At 43.1% G+C, this 23,294-nt stretch overlaps 1 protein-coding gene across 2 annotated transcripts in view; it reads right to left on the reverse strand.

Annotated features, from left to right (window-relative positions):
- The window catches only part of SLC66A2 (solute carrier family 66 member 2), a gene marked incomplete at both ends in the record, with an annotated part of 61,007 nt that extends 46,103 nt beyond the window's left edge, over positions 1–14,904 (reverse strand). For both annotated transcript variants that reach the window (XM_080340600.1, XM_080340601.1), the window contains 2 exons: positions 3,260–3,393; positions 14,702–14,904. In XM_080340600.1, coding sequence (XP_080196726.1) covers positions 3,260–3,393; positions 14,702–14,904 — 337 coding nt within the window. The remainder of the gene's footprint in view (positions 1–3,259; positions 3,394–14,701) is intronic.
- Between the last annotated feature and the right edge of the window lie 8,390 nt (positions 14,905–23,294).

A 23,294-nucleotide genomic window follows, 5' to 3' on the forward strand; every position in this document is an offset into this window, starting at 1 on the left:
TATCTGCAAACACCTTGCTTCAGTCTTCTCTTGATTCTCAAGTCAATACATGGCACATGTACATTTTGCTTTCCAGTATTTCGCTCTCTAGCATGGTAGGACCATCATGCCTCAGAAATACTACAGCGCTTTGAACAAAAACAATTACAACAAAAGAAACTACCACTGAACCTTGAGCCAACTGTACTGAGCCAACACCACAGACAACAATTTTAAAGTCAGCAATAAATAGAGTGCTATTGTTACCACAACAATGAAACCAGGAGTTTTGCATTACAGCAGTCAAGATGCAATTTAAGTGGTGTTAAATAAAGGATAACAGACAAGAAGGTTTCATTTGTGCCTGCTGATTTCATCTGAAGACTCTTCACATAGCTTTCAAAGTATTCCTATGCAGGAGTGAGAACTGTCCTATCATTAGAAGTTTTAAAATCAAGTTTAGGGTATTTGTTGTTTTCTTATGTGCCTGTTTTTTGTTGGTTGGTTGGGGTTGTTTTTGTCTGTGGTTTTGTTTGTTTGTTTTTTACCACTTGAAAACATTTAAAAACAGGATATTTTTAAGTGTAAAAATTAATAAAACAGTCGGATATATAGAAGAGTTACTCTGTCTTCAATCAGTACATGTAATTGAAGGATAAAGTTTAGGTATCTAGAATAATAAGTCAGAATGCAGAAGCAGCACAAGATGTGCTTCTCCACTTTCAACTTACTTTCATTTTACAGGACTAAAAGACCTCCATAACTGAGAAGTAGCTGAGAGAAAAAATTAAAATTATGCAAGTTTTCCTAGTAAGTTTTCTTATAAAGCCTACAAGAAATAATCAAACATTACTAGAAAGAGTCTAGGGAGAATATTTTTCATGCTATGATGTAGCACATAAATTAAAGTACAAGTATTTCGACTGCATGGCTTTATGTCAATGTTCTGAATTACTACTGATGTGTATTTTAACCCAGTAGCACCACAAAACAGACTACAGAATATAGAACAACCTTCTTAGGATAAAGAGAGACTGCTCCTTAATGCTTTGAGAAATTTTAAGCAGATTTTAAGCAGTCATTACTTCAGGGACCTCATCTGTGAGAAACAAAAGAGAAAAAGGCAACTTTCACATAATTTAAAACAAACTGGTAAACATACACTAATGTGACTGAGGGGTAAATACTGCATTTAACAGTAATACAATAAAACAGCGAACTCCTCCTGAAATATTCTATTTTATTCACTTCCTAAATATTTTAGATTATTTTGCAGAAGCATTCAGAGGGAGGATACAAACTAAAGAATAAAAGTGCTTAAATTGAAGACCAGCCATGTGAAAAATAATAAATTCTATTACCATATAGAAATTGTGCACCTTCTCTTCAGGATTCTGCAAGGTTAATCAAAAACACTGATTTCAAACACAGCTTCTCACTGCCCCAGTAAGCTATGAGGAAAGAAAGTAAGTATAAAGATTTATCAGTTTCCCTAGGTCACCATAAAACTTAAGAGATAAGATTAGGAGTAGGATTAGAAACACTGATCTCACTCCTACTCATATTATGCTTGAAATGCAAACCGATCTCCTATCTTTCTGCCTCGCCTGGAAGGAGCTTTGTATGCATTTATGTTTATTCTGAGCCATCGCACTACAGTTGACCTTACTAAAAATCAGCTACAGATAAGAAAAATATTTTAGCTGTTCTCAAAGTTTGTGGGAGAATGCAAGCCTTTTGATGGAAACAAATAATTAAGGTCCACATGTAGGTAAAAGTCAGTCTCTCTAGCTAATTAAACACATGACAAAGTGAGTTTCAGGAAAACTGACCCAATGACACAACGCACCCTTAAGGAGTTTCCATTACCTGGTAAGGGAAAAACTAATTATCCTTTAGGAGACTGTATGTCTTCCAGGGAGAGTTGTTTAAAGAGGGCTATATACCGAACTGAATAGCCTCCCTTTTTGTCCAAAGGTTACTGAAGAAGCCTGGAAGAGTGCACGTGTAAATATGCAAAAGGATAATTTTCTCTCAGAAAAAGCAAACAGAGAAACCTTTCTGCCACTTCACAAAGCACTAGCATAGAGAGCAAAGGGGGGAGAAATTCCCCTCCCAAAATGCTTCCTGGATTTCAACTGCTGCTAAATCTAGCTGAAAGCAGTTTTTAAGTCATTCATCCTGCCAGACTATTAACCCTTGTTAACATAGCAGTTTGTGGTTTTTGGACTGGAGTACAGCTCCTCTTCCATATGAATTCACTTACCTGAGTAGTTTCACACTACACTCCACAGTGAGCGGGAACGGAAGTAGCTTCTTAGCTATTAGATAAATTACCCTACTGCACAGCCAGTAGCTGCTGCCTTCTAGTGATGGCTGTGGACATCTGGAACTGGATCAAACTCTCAATTATTATGGAGTGAGGGAAGAGAACAGATGGAGAGAATAAATTATATGCCCATATTGGCAAAACAACTGATGAAAAGCTGACAGTGTTAATTCTGTTCCTGTTGGTAACAAGCTGTAACATAAAATGTTTTAAGTCAAAGTCAACACAGAGAAACAAAAAATATTCCTCTCACATTTCTTATCCGGGAAAAAAAGCAAGGACTTTCAACAAAGCTTGAATGTTTCATTAAATAAAGAATAATACTCCGTCCCTAACTGAAATCATCAATGCCTAAAAATTAACAATTAACTAAAGTCAAAAGTAAGTGAAAATTCTCATAAATCCCAACTAATCCCACATTAAAGCCTAAGGAAATAGTATAAAAAAGACATTGTTTTGCAACTACGATATGACAGCACCTGCCATTTTGACAGCCAGTAACTTAGAAACTAGAAAATAAGTTATGTACAAAATCAAGTGTCTGCAATTGCAAAATAAAATTTTAGATAATGGCATATGATCATATCTAAAAACTTGGTAGAAAGCACAACTGAAGAAAATAACTTCTTATTTTGGCAAAGATCTTAAAAAAAAAAAAAAAAAAAAATCTAGGCTACCACAACGGCATAACAGCCAGCTCTATATTCAGGCCATGGTGTAAAATACTAAGGAGAACTCCCATTTCTAGACTGAGCCAAGATCCATTTGAAATAAAATTACAGCTATATATATTTATCTGTAAAAAAAGCAATTTGAAGAAAAAAGTTCAGGAAGTGCACCACTGAATTATTAAGATACTGGATTGTAATTCAGACAGAACTTCTGTCCAAAATACAGTGCACCACACTTTCAAAAAGATTTATCCTGCAAAAGCCAGTTCCTGTCACTAACCTGCAAAAGAGCGGCGTTTTATATTTAGTTCGTTGGACACACGTACTTCAGTGCACAGTTTCAGCATCAGTAGCATAGTAATGATCATGATAATACTTTGCCACAAAAGAGGGGATTCAAAACGCCTTCCAAACCTAAAAAAAAGGAAAAGAAAATACATAAAACATCTCAAAGATTACAAGTGTTATACTCAGTTATTTTCATTTTCGATCCTATCTAAGCATCTGAAAAAGGAAACCCTAACAGTAGCAGGAATGAAAGGCTGAGGAAGAGAAAGTCACCAGCCAAATCTAGATGCATATCCAGTAGCTCAGTCATAATCCCCTTATGGGAGTATCGGAGGACCTTATTACAACATTCCTGTCAACTGATCCCAGAAATTCTGAAACCAGAAGCTTAAGTCTTTGTTTTCAAATCCAGCAGTAAACCTATTATTTTGAAAGGAGAAGCAGATTCATTGAGCTGTAAAGGCAGTAGAGAGACCAGAGAGCTTTGTTGCATTAATACCAGTTATGTGCCCTCTCCAGGTACACACTCTGTAGATTTCACAAGGACCTCTGTGCAAAACTTACCTCTCTCAATTTTTCATTTTTAAGGTGAAGCCATAAAAACAATAGCATTTGCCCTATAAAGAAATAAATACCCAAAGACATAAGCTTGCTAGTTTTAATATAACATCTTCCTACAAGGGACGGAGTGGGGGGAAAAAAGGTGTGATGCTTTGTTTGACTTCTCTGCCTCTAGACTTCTTGAGTAGAAAGACCAGGTCCACAGAACACACCAATCAATTCATCAATTTGTATCTAATTTGGACCAAGGTATGGGGAAGTAAAAAGTCCCAAAGATGTGGTAACCAAACATACATAACTTGTCCTCTCCTGCCCACCCCCCCATTTAATTTCTGATTGCTCATAGATGATGCTTGGTGGGGACTACTGAGCCCTTCCTGCACTTAACACAGAGACGTGAGCTCAGCTTTTGGTCAGTCTTGACTGAAGAGCTTACTCCTATGTGATTGCATAAGCTTCTGCCACAGGAAAATCAGACCCTTTGGTAAAGACTAGTGATGCCCCAAGCTCTTCCTGCATTACCTGATGAAAGTTCAGCAATCCTCACCATACACAAGGGTGGAAGCTTTTAATATGCAGCCCTCAAAGCATATTAGATTTATAATAGGAAGGATGCACTCTGTGCTCAGTTCTGCCAGGTTTTATGTCTTGAAGATAGAGATGCTGAGGAAGTGGCTTGCTGAAACATATTGCTATGCTCCCCAGCTCCTTCAGCCTGCACCATGAGGCACACAGGCTTTCTAAATTTCCTCATAGCACAGTTACTAAGGCCACTCCCTGAGCACATCATATTACTAGAGACCTCAGCCTCACAGGTATGGCACCATAACCCTCTTCTTGACAGTTCCTCTTTTATAGCACCCTGGCAAAATGTGATTTCTTATGCTTGGGCTACTTTCATGGGAGAGTTCTGTGTTAGTAAAAAACAACTAGGTTCACCATCACACTCTCTCACGCAACTCTGAATTTCCACTATAGCCATTTCACCAGAGATATTTTTTTTTGTTATAAATCAATTAATAAAGAACACCAGAGAAACTGGAAAGTACTTGACTAGCTTCCTTGGAAATCTTCCTGTGCAGAACAGCCAAACAGCGACACCAATGAAAATGACAAAGTATTTCCTACCTAACAGCATTCAGCTAAGGAAAAGTACGACAACGCCTTGAGCCTCCACACCACTGCCAAAGACACCACCAGTAGCTACTGGAAGAACAGCAGTTCTGTGTACCTTAGTCCCACCTCTTCTTTCTACTGTTGATGTATTTGTGGTGGGCCACATGAGAACCATTATTGGAATAAATCTGGAGGATACTATGAGGAAGGAAATACAGAACACAACTGTAGTCACATGTGGAGCGTGCTCTGGGTAAGATTTTCACTGCACTAGGAAAAAATGCAGGAGAGAATAACAGAAGTTGAGCCCGGCCTGTGCCCATGATCCCAAAGCTTTCAGCTTGTGTCGATGACTGTGGCTAAGTTCCCCTGAACTACTGGAATTCACCACTGCTATATTTGTCTCTTATTCAGGGAATGAGAAAAAAAAAAAAAAAAAGAAAAAAAAAAGAAAATTGGAAAGACCTACTTAGAATTACAGAGCAGTTAAAACTGTTTACATCAGGCTTAGAAAAAACATCTTCAATTACAAATACATTTGCATGTAGAAATATAGTAATCCATTTAAGAGGGGCTGAGCTAGCAGCACAATAAACTAGAAGCTATTATGATGCGAAATCCAGCAAAGGTCATTGCAAGGTTGCAGTGGTGTGCTCCCCACTTCCCCTCTTGACTTCCTCCCTCTCCTTTTCAACCTGACCTTTTCCCATAAGCCAGATCAAATGATGATCACCACTGGTGCCCAGGATGGGTGCATCTGGTGTTGATGGCTGAATCAACTCAAGGTGGATTGAGGGAGACAGATAACAACACAATAGCCAAAGGCTAATCTATGGTAATGTGCCCACCTGGCCACAGGGCTGGCCCCAGCCTGACTCAAGACAAATTTGGAAGGAATTATATCTGCAGTCAGTATGCAAATATGACTGAGTCAATCTTCTTACTCCACAAATACTGGACAGCCCAGAGCCCACTGAGTTCTCCTCCATGGCAACACACTGCATGCCGAGCTATCCCTTGAGTAGGGACACTTCTCAAGGTTACCCCTTGAGGTTTAGAGAATCCTTATCACATCAGATAATTGGTAAGTGAATTGGGAATAAGTGCACTGAAACTTTGTAATCTTAGCCAAGTGATATTAAGGATTAATTGTGCATATATAATCCTTCAGACATAAACTACTGACCAAGTCTGAGGCTAAGTTCAGATCTAGCTGCACCTAGACTCTTCTCCGAGAAGGAGTTTAGAAAGCAAGGGGGCCCATTCTGAAAGTTGTGACTCAATGGAAGAGTCTCCCTAACAGTCTTGTCTGACCCTGTCTCCTGTGCAGTAAATAATCCAGCATACTTCACTATTGAATCTTGTTAAACCACTGTCACATTGTTACCAATAAACATATTGCTGCTTCTTTCCTGAAAATGAAGTGCATCACTCCATCCATGACAAATGTTATTTTCTCCCTGCTGATGAGGTTATTTGCCATTCAGTAATGGGCACCTCACAAAAGTATTGCTTGTGGTATAAACATCGACCTACTACAAACACACATAAGCATGGCCACCTGTTGCCTGATATGAATAATTTGCCATCACCATAGCCTTACTGGAAACAAGACCTGAAACATTGCTGCAGATCCTCTACCCCTTAAAAAATGGGAGCCGGGACAGGGGGAGGAGTAAAACAAAATTCACAACATACAAGTGAGCTAAACTGTAAATTTAAAAAAAAAAATTACAGGGACTTCAAACAATGCACAACAGCCAAAGACAATAAAGGTTACACAACAAAACATACTCATGTGAAATACATCTCCTCAAACACCAGTCACCAAATCGAGTCTCACAAGCAACAAAACCTTCTAAGCTAAGTCACATCTACAAGAAATCAAACAGCTCTCATGGAGACCAATAAGCAGAGTAAACAGGCCATGCCCTATACCCACACTACCTGGACAACAAGACTGTAGGGAATACCAGTGTTAAGGACCACTGTGAGGTTCTCGAAGCTTTAAAAGTAAAGCCAGAACAATCATTTTTCTCAGGATCATAGAAAAAAACACCACTCCAAGCTGCTTACTCAACTTCACTCTGATATTGGGGCCTGCCACAGCAACACGGATCCAATTTAAGACTCTTCAAGCCATCTTGAGCTAGGAGCACTGCAAGATGCAAGCCCTGCAGGGACAGTGTGCTGTTCCGTGTTCTGTTTACTTTCTGCCTTGCAGATGTTATTCCTATCTTTGCCAAAGAAGGAGCTGCAAGGGGAGGAACATTAAATTATGAGAGAAAGATGAAAAGCATTAGGATACTCCAACAGGCTCACAGAAAATAATAACTTTGAAGTTACTCAGTTGCTCTGCATTCCTCAGAGGTCAGTACTGGGACCGGCACTGTGTAACATCTTTGTCAGTGACACGAACAGTGGGACTGAGTGCACTCTCAGCAAGTTTGCAAATAGCACCAAGCTATGTGGTGCAGTTGACGCACCATCCAGAGACAGATACCTTGACAGGCTGGAGAGGTGCACCCGTGAAAACCTCATGAAGTTCAACAAGTGCAAGGTCCTGCACATGGGTCGGGGCAATCCCAAGCACAAAGACAGGCTGAGAAGAGAACAGTTTAACAGGAGGTCTGAGGAGAGAGACTTGGGGGTGTTGGTTGATGAGAAGCTCAGTATGATCTAGTAATGTGTGCTTGCAGCCCAGAAAGCCAACCATATCCTGGGCTGCACCAAAAGAAGCGTGACCAGCAGGTCAAGGGAGGTGATTCTGCTCCTCTCCTCCACTCTCAGGAGAGCACACCTGGAGTCCAGCACTGAGGCCTCTAACATAATAAGGACATGGACTTGTTGGAGTGTGTCCAGAGAAGGGCCTTGAAGATGATCAGAGGGCTGGAGCATCCCTTTTATGAAGACAGGGTGAGAGAGTTGAGGTCATTCAGCCTGGCAAGAGAAGACTCTGGGGAGACCTTCAGCAGCCTTCCAGTACCTAAAGGGGACCTGCAAGAAATCTAGAGAGGAACTTTTTACAGGGGCATGTAGTGATAGCACAAGAGGTAATGGCTTTAAACTGAGAGTAGATTTAAGTTAGATATAAGGAAGAAATTATTCGCCATGAGGGTGGTGAGGCACTGGAACAGACTGCCCAGAGAAGCTGTGGACGCCCCATCCCTGGAAGTGTTCAAGGCCAGGTTGGATGGGGCTTTGAGCAACCTGGTCTAGTGGAAGGTGTCCCTGCCCATGGCAAGGGGGTTGGAAAAATATGATCGTTAAGGTCTCTTCCAACCCAAATCATTCTATGATTTGATGATGCTCTCAAGTCCTGGAGATGAGGGAGTCACCATTTTCACCCCACAACTACAAGGTTATGTGACATAAAGTGAACAACCACCATATTTGCAGTATTTAGGGAACTCAGATCTCATATGTCAGACTACAAAGACACAAAGAATTTTTCACTGTTTGCTTAATACTATAAAACCAAAGGATCTCTCTTTTTTTTCCCTGTAGTAGTTAAATATGCAAAGAAAGTGGGGGAGGGGCTTACATTTTATTAGTATTTAAACAGCCTTAGAATGATTTGAGGTAATGAAGACAAGAGAAGTGCTAGAGCAGAGACTAACTAGGCATTAAGAAAACCAACTAATTCCATCGGTACGACTCAGTCCTGTTGCAATAATCCTGCTATTCCAGTCCTGAGCCTACTTAAAACAGCAAATGCCAATTGTGGGAGTGTAGGAGGAAGCAGCGCGGTCAGGATGATGGTGATCCGGTTGTACCAACAGCAACCAGATTCTTTTCAGAGACGTCTTAGGAAAAGAGCAAACCTTTTTTTGTCCACTCTAGTTTGGGCTTCTTTTGCAGATACCATTTCAGTTTCCACCCACTGGCTGCTGTCCCAAGGCTGTGCCCAATCTGGGGCAGGGCCTCTGGTCTGTCCTCTGCCCCAACACAGGCAGGCCTGATGGGGCACAGCCTCAGCTCACAGAGGCAGCTCCACTCACTGCAAGAGTGGAAAACACCAAAATTCCAACAGGCCTCATGGCTCTGGGTCAGCTTTTCCACATTTTTACAGATTCTAGGCAAGATGGAAAGCATGCAGGATACTGCACACACCACCAGGGCCATGAGATAGCCCAGGGTAACAGCATAGCAGCTGTCTTGAAGAACAGCCCATACAACCACAGCATTTAATCAGCAGGAAGAAAAAGAAACAAACTAGTTTTACAACAAGATCTCTTGATATGAGAGTTTCTGTTTTGTACATTAACTTCCAGGACTTTATGAAGTACCCAAAACAAACTTCTCACTTGGACATACAAAATCCTACTTCACTTTTTGTACAAAAGAGCACAGCATTTTGTCCTTGCTGTCTAGCATTTATAAAAAGGAGGAGGAATTGTGTAACATTTCTGCTCTCAATATCTGAGCAAGATTCTACTAGCAGGCCATACGTAACACAATCTTTTCAGAGCATGTCAGCTTGGTTTATAGCACCATCCCACCTTCTCCATATGGTGAAAGCTGGCAAGACTCATTTTAGTAACAGAAGTCTTAAAACACAATTTTCTTCTTCCCACAGAAGTCCTACAAACAGATACCACTGGCCCACTACCTGAAGCCAAAGCAACATCTGACAGCAGGGACCTGATTCACAAGGAGCATAGTAGGTGTTAGAGCAAAACAAACAAACACGTAGGAATCCACCCCAGACAACATCAAGTCCAACATTTTCCTATAAATTACTTCCCGCTGCACACTTGTCTCTGTAACCCCCTACTCATAACAGGGAGCGTATTCCACCGACTCCATCACAGAGAGCTCCCAGTCCTACTGACGTGACCGTTTTCAGAACCCACTTAGCTCCAGGTGAACTGATATGGAATGGATAGAAGGCTACCTTTGCTCAAAAACAACACTCCATAGTTTTCATCTTTTCCCTAACCATCAGAACCTTTTTCCAGTTTGTCGGAAGGTAACTGCTGTATGAGAACAACTCCAAAACAGGACTGGTTTATTTTTTCTTGTTTGGATTTCTATGCTGTTGCTGTATGCAGTTTAGGCCAGTGGCCCACAGAATTGCATCTCAAAACCCCTGGAAATAATATTGTCTTCCCAGAAAATATACAAACCATATTATACTACTGCAAAAACATTTTATGGATTGCAAAAGTGAAAAAAGAAGTCAAAAAACCTCTCAGAATAGCAGGGGCCATAAGTACTTTTGGCTGAACTTACTCAAGATACAAATAAAAATGCCTACTGCAGACTTCTAAAAAAATCTGCAGTTCTCTTTCCTCTAGCTATATATTCTGATTTTAATATTAAAGGAAATCATAATTTATCTCACCATAAGCTCTGGTTTGTTGTTTAGGTTTTTTTTTTTAAAAAAAAAAAAAAAAAGAGGGAAGAGAGAAAACTCACAAGTAAGTTTTTCCACATCCTCCACCCCCAACTGATTACACAAGTCTCTCCCACCTTCTTGTTCCTGTTTTTGATCTTGACAATGCAAAGCCCATCAGCTGGCAGAGTGTAGGCCACATGAACCAAACAGATACGTCCACCTTGGTCACAACTGAGGTCAAGTGCCACAGTGCATTCTGAAGCTGGCCCACAACCTCAGAACAGCCTAGGACAGCTTAACCAGCTTAACCTCAAAGCTCAAGCATCAATAAGACTCGAGGTATCTCTTGAATATTTTAACGAGTCTTGAACAGGAAATCTGAGTTAATTCAAGCAAGTACAGTAAAATTAGAGAATAAAAATGGTAATCAAGTGTATTATGGAAAATTCTGAGGGAAGAAAATTTACATCAGATTTTTTGGAACATCCCATGCATCTTCATATATACCAGAGTTACAAAGGCATTGCGTGTTGAACTGCCTCTTCCTCTTTACCCACAGTGCAGACCTTCTCTGGGCTGACCAGTCCAAAAGTTGAACAGAGTGAAGGGCAAGAAACAATGACCTAGGAGAACAGGAGTAGCAGTACTGGCAATGGCAGAATGACTAGAACAAAGGAGCAGCTGATACCAATCATAAATCACATGCAGAAGCCACATTGGCCAAAATAAAAACTAAATTATCACTAAAAATAATGCTAAATTGATATCAAGTGTAGTCACAGCACAAAATCTACTTTTCATATCGGTAAATGGAGACTCCATTGTGCAATGCTGATAGCACAGACTGTCTACATTTTTTTTTCCAGAATCCTCTTTAAAAGGGCCAAAAACTTCACACACAGAAGCACAAGTTTGCACAGTCAAACTTCTTTCTTTTTCCTAAACAAAAGCCATGTGTGCACAAAGTGGAATCATGCCCACTGCTATTCATATGCAGCCTCCATTCTTGTAGACCAGTCTTCTCTCACTGCTTTTCCACAAAATTCTGGCATATAACTCATTGTTGGAACAGAGCAAGGCCAAACACAAAACTGAAAGTAGAAATATCTCTTTAAAGATGACATCTTGAGATACTGTGAAACAGAGAAACATGAAAAATGACTTAATGGATAATGTATTACTGTCATCACTAGCAAACAGACGTTCCTTGAGCACACCCTGAAACTAAGGGATTAGGTAAGAGGAATACAAGGAGAGGCATTGCATGAGTCCACTTTAAAAGACAGTTTACCATTGGAGACAGTCTAATCGGAAGAAGAGAAATTGTGAAAACAGATAATTGGGAACAGGGTTGTTATCCTTGATCTCAGCAGTATTTTGTTCATTGGCTACTGTCACAGTGCAATACACCAGCTGCAACTCTATTGACACATAAAACATGCCAAGAAGATTTGGAAGTAAATAGAAGGGAGACAAAAGGACAAACTTCACTCACTGCAAAATCAGAGGTTACACACACACACACACACACACAAAATCCCCAACCACAAACCTCTGAGATAACGAAGCACAGCTCCAGAAACAATTGGAATCTGCCAATTCACAAATACGAAATGAGGGAATCGCCCCCACAGTTGGGGTGAATAAAGTATAGTAGAGCCACAGAGGGAAGGTGGGACTCGGTCTGCTATGAACAACAGAGATACAGAAAGCCCAGCATTACTAAAGAGCGAAAATACAGAGAAAACGTGTCATAAAAGGCAGGAACTCTCTGTGCCTGTTATCTATGCATCTGAAATAGGTAACATTCCACTCTGTGAACCTCAAATTCAAGAACACATGAAATACCAGGAAAATGTGGAAGTAACAACAGAAACTAATTACTGAAATGCGTTTGAAGTTAAAAACCACACAACACCAAAAATGAGCCATTCTAAGAATTAAGTCCTGAAATGTAACACTATTAGAACTCGAAAGTTTTTAAGGTCAACCACTTTAAGTACTTATGTTTGGATCAGGGTAGAGGGGAAGTCAGGAGGGATGAATCTGGCACAAATCACACACTTCATAATCAAGAGTCATGAAGAGAAAGTAAAACAAATTAACAAATTGAAAACACCAGCTATGTGTCAGTGAAGTTTTCATAAGAGAGATGGATTAAGGTCTAGACTAGTTTGCTAAAGGGAAGAAAGAGTAACCTTTTCAAGTGGTACTCTGAAAGTCAGATTGGGGAAAAATTATAACCAAAACTACTGTAGGAACAGTTCTGTTCTGGTGCAAGAACTGATCAAAATACGTAATAAATTTAAAACAAAATCAACAAAAAACACCTAATTCCCTCCAATTACTATTACATACAAAATTAAAACAATTCTGCTTTTTATGTCCAATTATCTAGAACACTGCGTCCCATATAATGTATCAGTCATAGGTGACATTAAACAACCAGCGCAAATACTGAGTTGCCAAGCTGCTCTATTAATGCATCTCAAACGCATCCACAGAAATCAGCAGCTCTTGTTCTGCTGTCTTATGCCCAAGTATAAAATCCACCCTCAATACAGCTTTCATGTCTTACAGGTGTATATAATGAACTACCAGGGATGCCTAATCTTTATAAGCAGAGAAGTAAAATATTCTCTCTCAGGGAACACTTAATTATCACTATTTAAGTCTTCCTTTCTGTATTTTAGTTCAGTTAGTTTAGCTAGAACTAGAAAGAGACAATTCATTCTAAGTACAGACAGAAAGGTTTCTGCAGGCTCATGCCTGCAATATTTCCCCATAGCAGTGGCTGTACCACAGGCCAGCAGCATGCCTTAACCTCCCCTGCAGCCAGACACACCTATGCACAGACTGTGCAAACCCATTCCATGCCATCCCTGAGCTCCAAGGTGAACAGAGCCCACACAGAGCTAGTACGTCTCAGGGAGTGATGCTACTAATATTATGCAGCTAAAATAATCCCAGTAAAAAAATCACATGATCTTATCAACATAACTGCATTCCCTCCCTTTTGAAGTGTTGACAAATCTTTTAACATTGACATAATTATAACTTTGTATGAGTCATACTATTTATTCTTTCACACATATCTTAACTAGGTATACTTAAAATCAATTCAAAATAAAGATCTTTTAGTTATTTTATAGTCCAAGTCTCATTTAACAGATGCACTTGCCTGGGCTAACTAAAAACTGTCAGCACTTCCACTCAGGTGCAAATCATTTGTATATGCCAACTACCTCCAGTGAAACAAAAAATCAGTCAACTCCTATTTCTCTAACTGTCAGCTCAGGCTTTTTTTTTCTCCTCCCCCTGCCAGTTCCTCTACTTCACTTCTGTTCTCTGCTTGCTCCACCCACTTCTCAGGAAAACATAGATCCAACGCAACAAGTAGCTCTGATAGCTCCTCAGTTTGACTGCCAGCTGTGGTCCCAAGAGAGGGTACCCTGTTTTCTCCATTCCCAGCACAGCACTTACAGGTTATGTATTGCTGTAGAAGAATCCAGGAAACTTCCTATGTTTAAATAGTCAGAGGAGCTTTAAAAATAAACAGGAAATCAACAAAAGGATGTAGCCTGTTACCTATCAGTTCTTTGTGGACTATAAAACAGTATTTTGTAACTAAAATATTCTTAGAACAATTGTTCTCAGTTGCAATAATTTCCCAGACTATTTCACCTTCGCTTTCTCAAGTACATTTCCAGTGTTGTGGCACCTATATTATAAAAAGTAAGGAGGAATAGAAGTTAATAAAATGACTTCACAGAAATCACACCCTAATAACAGTTTCTTCGTCCAGCAGCACAAGAGCTAAATATGTAAACAAACCTGCTTTTAAGTATTGAAAGTGGTACTGAAAAGAAAAACAATTTGCTTTTAAAGGCAGCCCACCCTTTGCCTAATTATCAAAGAATGAATATTTTTATCTGTAGTTGTGCATAGAGCTCTAGAAGTGAACTCCCTCTGAAGCCAGTTGATATACCAGGAAAACACAAGAATATACGTCAAGTGTCTAAATGACACTAAGACCAACTAGATGCTAGAATAAGCATGCAGGACCAGGGCCTTCACTCTGAGAATGGAGCTAGAGAGGCAAAAGAAATGTAAAAGATAGTCAACAAGAGAAAATACCTGACTTAGAATAAATCTCTTTTTTTTACCAACAAGTTAAAAAGTTGCATCTTGGAACATCAGAGCACTGATAAACAGATTGGGCAGACAGCACTCCTGACCCCAGCCCATTTTCCTCAATGCAGATTCACCTGCCTATGGGAAGACAGGATTTTGATCTTCAAGAGTGGGGGGGAAACTATGTAAAACTCTCTATTGCCTCAAATATTCCAAATCAAAGCTTTACAACCATCAAGCAAGAACCTTTAGAACCGCGCAGACACATACAAACCAACTTACCAAAAGAGTATTCGCAAAATGTTGGCAACCAGTAACACCAGGCAGACGTAGGTGGAGAAGCCCTCTGCGTTCTGTGTCCGGCGGATGTCTCTGTACTGCGGGATGTAGGGCACCACGCCGCCGAACACCATGGCCCCCGCCGCGCCCCACGACACCAGCTGCTGCGTGGGGACCACCAGCCACTCCAGGCCGGCCGCTTCCATGGCGGGGGGAAGCGCGGCGGCTGCGGCGGCGGCAGTCAGGCTGAGCGATGCTTTCCGCTGCGGCTCTCCAGCCAAGCCCGGCTTCAGCCTCGCACGGGTTCCTGGGCGGGATGCGGCACCGTGCCTGTGCCCTCTCTCGCGGAGCCAGCACCTGGGGAACGGGACGGGAAGTGAGCCCGGCTCGGCCGCGGGCTGCTCGGGCTGTTCTCCCAGTTCCCGGCCGGCCACCGGGCATCAGAACACCCAGACCCCCGCCCTGCTACGGACGGGCCGGGGACCGCCCCCGCTGCGCCGCTCCGACACGGCGCCTCGCTGCCGCCCTCACATAGGCTCTCCCAGGGGGATCCCTGACTCAGGCACGGGCCAGGGGCGGCAGCTCCCCCGCTGAGGAGACCTCCTGCCAGCGGCCGGAGGCACCGGGCGGTGAGCCGGGCCGAGGTGCGGGGGCAGAGAGGGCACGGACACACGCCCACTCCGACAGCGGGTACCGCCGCCCGCCCCCCACAGCTGCCGGGTCGCTTCTCTGAGGGGGCCGCCCTCACCTGCCCGCGCCCGCCCGTTCCCTTCCGCGCCTCGCTCATCCAGAGCCGCGCGAACACGCGCGCGTGCGTCTGTCTGTCTGTCTGTCCGTCCGTCCGTCCGCCCGCCCGCCCGCAACCGCCGCGCCCGCCACCCAACCCCGCCCCACCTCCTTCCGAAGCTCCGGCCGCCGCCATTCCCCTCCGCCCGCCGCCGCTCCGCGACTGGGGAGTCGGGCTGACGGCAGCGGCGGGCCGGGGCGGCTCGTGACGCCACGATGACCGGCTGCGCCTCCGCCAATGAGCGGCGGGGCCGCCCCGCCGATTCCGCTCGCGCGGCGCCGGGAGCCAGCGCGCGCGCGACCCCACTGAAGCCAGCGGGGGTGGAAGCAGCAGCAGCGGCGGGACGGCCAGCCCCTCCGGCGGGGAAGCAGCGGCCGCGAGCTCGGCTGCCGGGCTTGCGGAGCCCGCCCGTTGCTCTGCCAAGCCCCGAGGACCAGGCGCTGCCGGCGCCGTGTCACATGGCAGGCTGCCCGCGGGCAGTGCCGGCCCTGCCGCCGCTGCCTGGGGCATTGCTGCCTAGGTACGCATAGGGAACGCGACCCGGGCCGCCCCTCGCCTCCGGGGGGCGGAGGATGCTCGGCGCCCTCGAAAAAGAGGCAGCGTCTGGAATACCTGCGGACCCTTTTCCACTCGCTTTTAAGTGCGGTCTCAGATCTTGTTCCCTTCCCTCCGACTTCTTCCTAAGAGTTACGAGGCGCTCGGTCACGCTTCAAGAAAATTACATTTCAGTGAGTCTCAAAATTGCAGTCCCTCCTTGACTGCAGACAACACAACTGAAAGCGGCACATCTTCCTTACAAGAGGGAGTTATTACCCCAAATGGCAATGAAAAATGTGGCAAAGGGAGACAGAATGCACATCTTCCACCCAAAATGATCAGCAAGTCTTTACTGGTGCTTGTGCTGGGCCAGCAGAGAAGTGCAAGTGCTGCACACAGATGCTAGAGGAGCTTGGCAGCATGGACACTGCATCCTCAAATGGCTGCTTGAGGTGGTGCCAAACTACCCTGTTTCCCCCAAAATTAGACAGGGTCGTATATTAATTTTTGCTCCAAAACTTATTACTTTTTTACATGTATAGCTGCCTGGACATTATTTGAATTGACTTTTTAAATGGATTGTAACTAGGGCTTATTTTTTGAGTTGGGCTTATATTCACGCTGGGGTTTATTTTTGGGGAAACAGAGTAGCTACACTAAGAAGAACAGGTCATCCATTTCACCTCACAAGTGCCTGTCCAACTGTCAGCGAAGTTTGTTCCTCGGGCTCCCCATAATACTCTCCGCGATATGTCTCCTTCCTTGTATGTGCTCCTGCTGCTCCAACAGTTGAGAAATTAGATGGCTTTTCCTGCAACCGAATGATGTGTTATTTTGTGTGGTATATCAGCAACTGTAAATGTTTGTTTTGAGTCTTGAACGCAAAGGAGCTGAACTAATAATACAAATAAATGTTTGGTTTAGGGCTTTTGAAGCATTTTGTTTACTTCCTTCATAGGAGCACCTTACTCAACTGCAACCATTTTTGCCACCTGGCAAGTTTTTGCAGTGTACAAACATACACACACATGAACCTCTGCATTGCTGCAGAGTGTATTTCTTGGGTATCATCACACAAACATCCAAAACACTCTAGGTGCGATGACAAGTGATAATGTTAGGACTCTCACACAGGGAAGCAGTAGCTCTGTTATTCAAACAAAGCTCTACTTCATTCCACTGACCTGAAAGTTTGATTGTCAAAGTTTAAAATGCACAGAGGAATTATTTAAGTCTGATTTTTTTATGAGGAGCCTGAAGTTCTTGATTTCAGAGCATCTAATTCAGAGAGAGTATAACAATCAAATTATATAAAAACTGAATAATATAAAACATATTACTTAATCGCTCAGATTCCATGTTTCACATCTGCAGTGTCATTATCATGCAGTTATGCTGACTTCTTTCCAATTTTTTCTTGGGAGCCCTTGCCATATTATATTTCCTTTAGCACAGAGGTCTAAACAAGCCTCAGGCTGAAAATAAGAGTGGTCCAGAATAGGAAACCAACTTTTGTTCATGTGAATACAACTGTTTGGGGAAAATATTGAACAAATATCTTGAGAAAATAGATATTTTGAAGTAATGGTTACCTACACAGAAGAAACTGCCTGGGTTGAAACCCGTTACCCAGATTAGCTTGCGGAATAATTGCACTTTTAGATCTATGTGATAACAAATCGTGTACAATATTAAGATTCTAAAGTACTCAACTGGAAATAGGCAACCGCCTATTACTCTTACTTGAAACTGCCAGGGTAAAATTGCTGAATTACAGTATGTTGCTGTGTGAATGTAGTTCAGTTTTGGTCACTGCAAAATGTCCTAGTTGTTTAGGAGTTAATCCACTGATGTAAGATAATATAACTAATGATGCCAGACACTGGGTGGGGGGAGAAATGACAGGTTGGCTTGAACTCTGCAGGCTGAGCAGCTGCACAAAAGCTTATGCCAGCACCAGGGAGGGACCGTTCAGGTCTTAGAATATTCTCAGCAGTCAGGGGTGACTTTCTTTGGCAGTGGTGCCATCCTAAGCTGGTCTGCTGACTCCAGCATAATGTTCACTCCAGCACATAGAACATCCAACCACAATAGACCCAGCAGGACTCCAGCAAGAGAATCCCCTAGAGCAAACTTATCTAAAGCCTAGGAGGTAACAGGTGATTGAAGAGAGTCTTGTCTCATCAAGGAAAAGTTCTGCAACCTGCAGGTCTGAGTGCAGCCAGATGAGAACACTCAGCCCAGTGAGGCTTTACATCAAGCTAATGTTCTTTGTCTGGCAGTTAGTAACTAAGAGGGAGCTCAAAGGACTGTGTCCTTGGTGTAAAAGCAGAGCCTGACATAGAAATAGTACTGCTTCCCTGCCAGACACCAATCCTCCATTTTTGAGTGAGGAAAAAAAGAACAGGTGCATTTATTTTTCCACACAGACTGACAAAATTCCCCCTTTAAAAAAAAATCTCAATTTCTTAGAACTGCATTACCTATTCAGAAAACAGAAAGAGGCAGTATGTTTCACACCAGGTCTTTGAAGACTAATATTAATCTTTATATATCAACTGCTGTAAGAGAATTGAGTATGTGAGCATCTCTAGCCACCTAATAACAAACTGGCTCCTAGCAGCTGATATTTTGGTGACAGCATAGTCTCTAAACCTCCAGTCATAACAACAACTTTGATTTATTCCAGATTAAGAAATCTGATAGACATTATACCTGTTAATAAATGTTCCTATGGCATCTTTGGATGTGGTTTAAGCAATCTGAAAGTGACGAACAGACATGGGATGTTTTCAAAGGGATTTTAACACTGGTAGAAGTGGTAAAAATTATTATGTCAAGTTTTGTTTTGCAAATAGATCTACTGAATCAGAAAAGTAAACAGAGGCCTGTTTCTGCAATTAGCTCCAGGTAGCCATATGTCCAGAAGAAGGACACGGGGGCAAATAGGACACAGAAATCAACCACTCAAGTTGGACCAGTTTCAAAACCAAAGACTTAGCTACTTCTTTGCAGGTTTCTGCAGGAGGATGGGGGCTGCTGGTGCTTCACTTGTAGTTACTGCAGTAGCAAAAATAGAAGATTGCTGCAAGTCTTCCAACCAGTCTGTTTTTCTGTCAATTAACTTTGAAAGATGAGTATTTAAATTATTTTATAGTCTACATTAAAGAAATGCTGTTGCACTGAAGCAAGCATAGGAAGTCACTGCAAGATGTAGGCTAAAGACACAGTGCAGATAAGCTCTAAGTCACTCCTTGAACACATTGCACAATAAAGGTTGTCATAAAGATTATACTAATTTCTACAGTAGCCAAATTTTCTTCAGTTATCACATTATACCTCATTCTACAACTATAGTCACAGTGAGATTAAAAGAAAGTATTCACTGTACTGTTCACAAAACGAGTAAGTGGTCTTAAGTACACTGAAATTGCCCTGTCCTACCAAGAGGCATTATCACTGAATCAGCAGTCCTCTCCACTTCTGATTTTCTAGAGCAATCCTACAGCAACTGGTGGCAGAAGCTACCTACTGGCTCCTTGAAACACTGGTGAGCCCTTGGTTCTGCAACTGATGGACAGAATCAAGCTAGTGTTAAGGGCAGAGAGCGTTTTATTGCACATCTTCCCCACCTTTTTCTTTCTCATTCTGCACTGGTCAAAACAGTAAGTATAAGCATGGGTGGAGCACCCACTAGCACACAAAGGAGCTCCTTCTGTGCTTCCAAGGAGGACCTGGTCTACAAGCCCATCTCTGGGCAGTGGTGGCATGCTCTGCACTGAGGAGCAGGAACCAGGACCACACAGGCTGAGCTGACTGAATTCCTCTCTGTACTTTGACTGCTACCATCTCCACAGACAAATGAAGAAAAAGCCCCAAACCAAACATATCAGAGAAGCAGGAATCAGCCTGACAGCTGGCAGAAATATACAAACCCTTCTTCAAACCCTTACAGCTTTGAAACCACAGGCAAAGTTCAGGTGAGTGAAGAAGTAAACAAACAAGGTATCTCACAGGCAAGAAATTGAACTGGGATTGCTTAACCCACGGGCGGTTCTTCTGCCAAATGGGTACAGCTGACTACAACCATTTCTTCCCTACATGCTCTTGTATGATGTTGTGTCCCATGGCTGCAGGGGCACCTCAGGCAGCTGGTTGCAGCAGAGGAGCCTGCAGACAGCTCCTGCACAGCACCACTCGCTGCGCACTTGCGCATCCTCACCTGTAATAGCTTGTGGGACCAGTAATAGCTTGAAGGACCAAAAACGAGGAATGTCTCCACAGACAGGATCTGCACAGCATGCCATGGGAGAATCCATGCAGGCTCCGTCCAGTGCTGAACCAATGCATGGTGCCCAGCATCAGAAGGGATATAAGGTTTACTACCTATCTGTATTCCTCTTTTTATTCTCTCCTATTAAGATGGTTATTTTATTAAGCCATTTTTTATTGGACTTTTCTTGCAGAGATGCAGAAAGAGCCCTGCATCATCTCCCTCTCTCCTGCACTTCCCTCCACACCTGGGGCAGAATACTTAATAACTACAGGATCATTGTGTTCATCAAGGAGTTGCTGATACTGGAGAGTAAGATGGGAGAGAGGGAGTGTGGTGGCTTAAGCCCAGCCAGGAGTAAAGCCCCCACCCAGGTGCTCACTTGCTCCCTCCCCAGCAGGATAGGAGAGAGAATCAGACACGTGAAAGTAAGGAGAAAAACCCCCATGGGCTGAGATAAAGTCAGTTTAGTAAGTGAAGAAAACCAGCAAAAATAAGTGATGCAAAAGCAATCACTTGGCACCTCCCACCAGCAGGCTGATGCCCAGCTGTCTCTGAGCAACAGCTAATTTGGAAGAAACTGCCTCTCCCCAGCCCATTTTTATTGCTGAGCATGATGCTACATGGTCCAGCATGTCCCTTTGGTCAGTATGGGTCAGCTGTCCTGGCTGTTTCTCTTCTTGCCCTCTTGCCCATCCCCAGCCTATTTGCTGGGGGGGGCAGGGTGAGAAACAGAGAAGACCTTGATGCTGTGCAAGCACCATTCAGTGACAGCTAAAACACTGCTATCAACACTGTTTTGGTCACAAATCAAACACAGCACCATCTGGGCTGCTATCAAGAAAGTTAGCTCCATCCCAGCCAGAGCCAGCACAGGGAGTGAAATGAAATTTGAGAAATCCTTAAACTGTATTTATCTCTGAAGAACGAGTAAGGTCTGAAGTCTTACCAGAATTGTCTCTGCCCTTCTCTGATACATTTTATCTCCCTCTTGATGAAGCTGTGGAGTGGCTTGGAAGTAGAGAGAGAAAAGAAAAATGGCAGAGAAACTATAGCTTCAGCATGATTCAAAATACCACCATGAGATCTGGAGTCAGTGGCGTTACAGCAACTAAACACTTTTTTCTTTCTCTGTTCCAGGACAAGGACAAAGTGCTTCTGGTGGCATTTATGCACTGTAGCACACTCCTGGTTTTCTTCTGTTGAGATAAGCTCAGCATCTGTGGTACACATAAGAACCTGTCCTACATATAAGAACAAAAGTAAACAAAACAAATTTATGCTGTCCTTACCAGGAGCAAAAGTGCAACAGGGGAAAAACAACAACAACCACCACAAACTTTATTGCATGAGTAAAAATTGAGTCCAAGACAATAATCTAAATGTGACAGACACAAATGTTGCAGTCTTGATTTTTCTGAAACCCCAAGGAGCTGCCATATAGGTCTTTTTCAAATGGTACAACATTAATCCCAGAAAGAAGCTGAACATCCTTATGTGTCCTCTGAGCACACTGGCCAGTGCCCAAAGCGCCTCCCAGCCTTGGGGGAGGGTCCTCCCTGTCCCCAGTGTGACTTGACCACACAACTTTCTCATCTGGAGTCAGACACGCTGCTGTTGCACTATGAGGCCACACTGCTGCACCTCTTCCCCTGTCTGTGGAGGCCCAAGTCTCTCCAATGCTCTTCTGCCCAGGTGAGACTTGTGCCAGCCTATGCTGGCAGCAGTCCTTGGCACCCTCCGGTCCCTCTGCATCCTTGTCATTTCAGATGCCTTTTGCCAGGCACGCTTAGAATATGCACACACAAGACTCCTGCTGGGAAACGCCACGCAAAGCACTAAACCCAGTAGAGGTGGGAGGACCTCCTTACAGCAGCCAAGCTACACAAAATACCTGTCATATCCTTAGCACCACTATTTCTGCCACAAATGTCTCACAGAAGAAAGCAAAGTGATGCAGGCAGGCCACTATCAGTAGAGCTTGCAGTTTTAAAAGCATATTTGCAAAGGATCTTTGTTTCAGACAAAAAAGCGCAAGCTTTTTCTCCCAACAAAAATAGCCAAAAAACCAGACTTCCACACCCTTGAGTTTTTATATTAATGCCATTGCTCACTGATTCAAATCTTGCACTCTCAGGAGGGGAAGTGCTCGATGGATGCTCCTCCACCCTCGTTGTCCAGAGACAGCAGGAACAACGCTGGAGCAGAAAGCAGCATGAGAAGTAGTATATCTTACCAGCCATGCCTCAGAAATACAGCTAGAGATTTCTGGATCACCGTATAATTCAGTCAACAGCAGCTAGACGAGTGATTTCACACAGCTACAAATTACATACAACTCTTCACAGACCCAAAGCATGCCATGATGCCTCTTTCATGTTACACCTACTTAGCGATACGTGGTGCCCATGGCACACACAAGGAACTTCCGATAAAGAATATCATTAACCCTCTCAGTTTTCTTTCTGCAGAAACTTGCAGGAAGGGGCTGATTGAACAAGTTTCACAACAAAGTGGATTTCTGAGCAGCCATCCCCAAAAGCAACACTTTCACTGCAGGCAGAGTACCTCCATCAGGGATCAAGTTTCCTGACTGCTGGAATTACCCTTTTCTCTTCAAAGACATAGAGCCTGAAACCTGAACCGTGCACAAACACCCAGGCTTTTAATATTCACCTCAAATGACATGTCTTTCAAAGAAGCTACAGCTGCCAGACACCATTGACCTGAATGCCTTTTCCCCATGCCTGAAGCATTTGCATTTCACTCACCACATCTTTCCCTGCTTTCAAATAACAGCCACTTGTTACTTCTACTGGTGTTACCAGATGAAAGAAAAGCAATGTCTTCACCGGCAAGTATTCCAGTGGAACAAGCTTTCACCAAACTACACTATGCTGAGTCAAGAGAAACAGGTGAATGCTAATAGTTTGCTTGCAAGAAACATCAGCACCATTCAGGATTTCAGCATACAAAAGCTGATGACCTAGCAAAGCCAG

Source organism: Nesoenas mayeri (assembly GCF_963082525.1).
Source record: "Nesoenas mayeri genome assembly, chromosome: 2".
NCBI lineage: Eukaryota > Metazoa > Chordata > Aves > Columbiformes > Columbidae > Nesoenas > Nesoenas mayeri.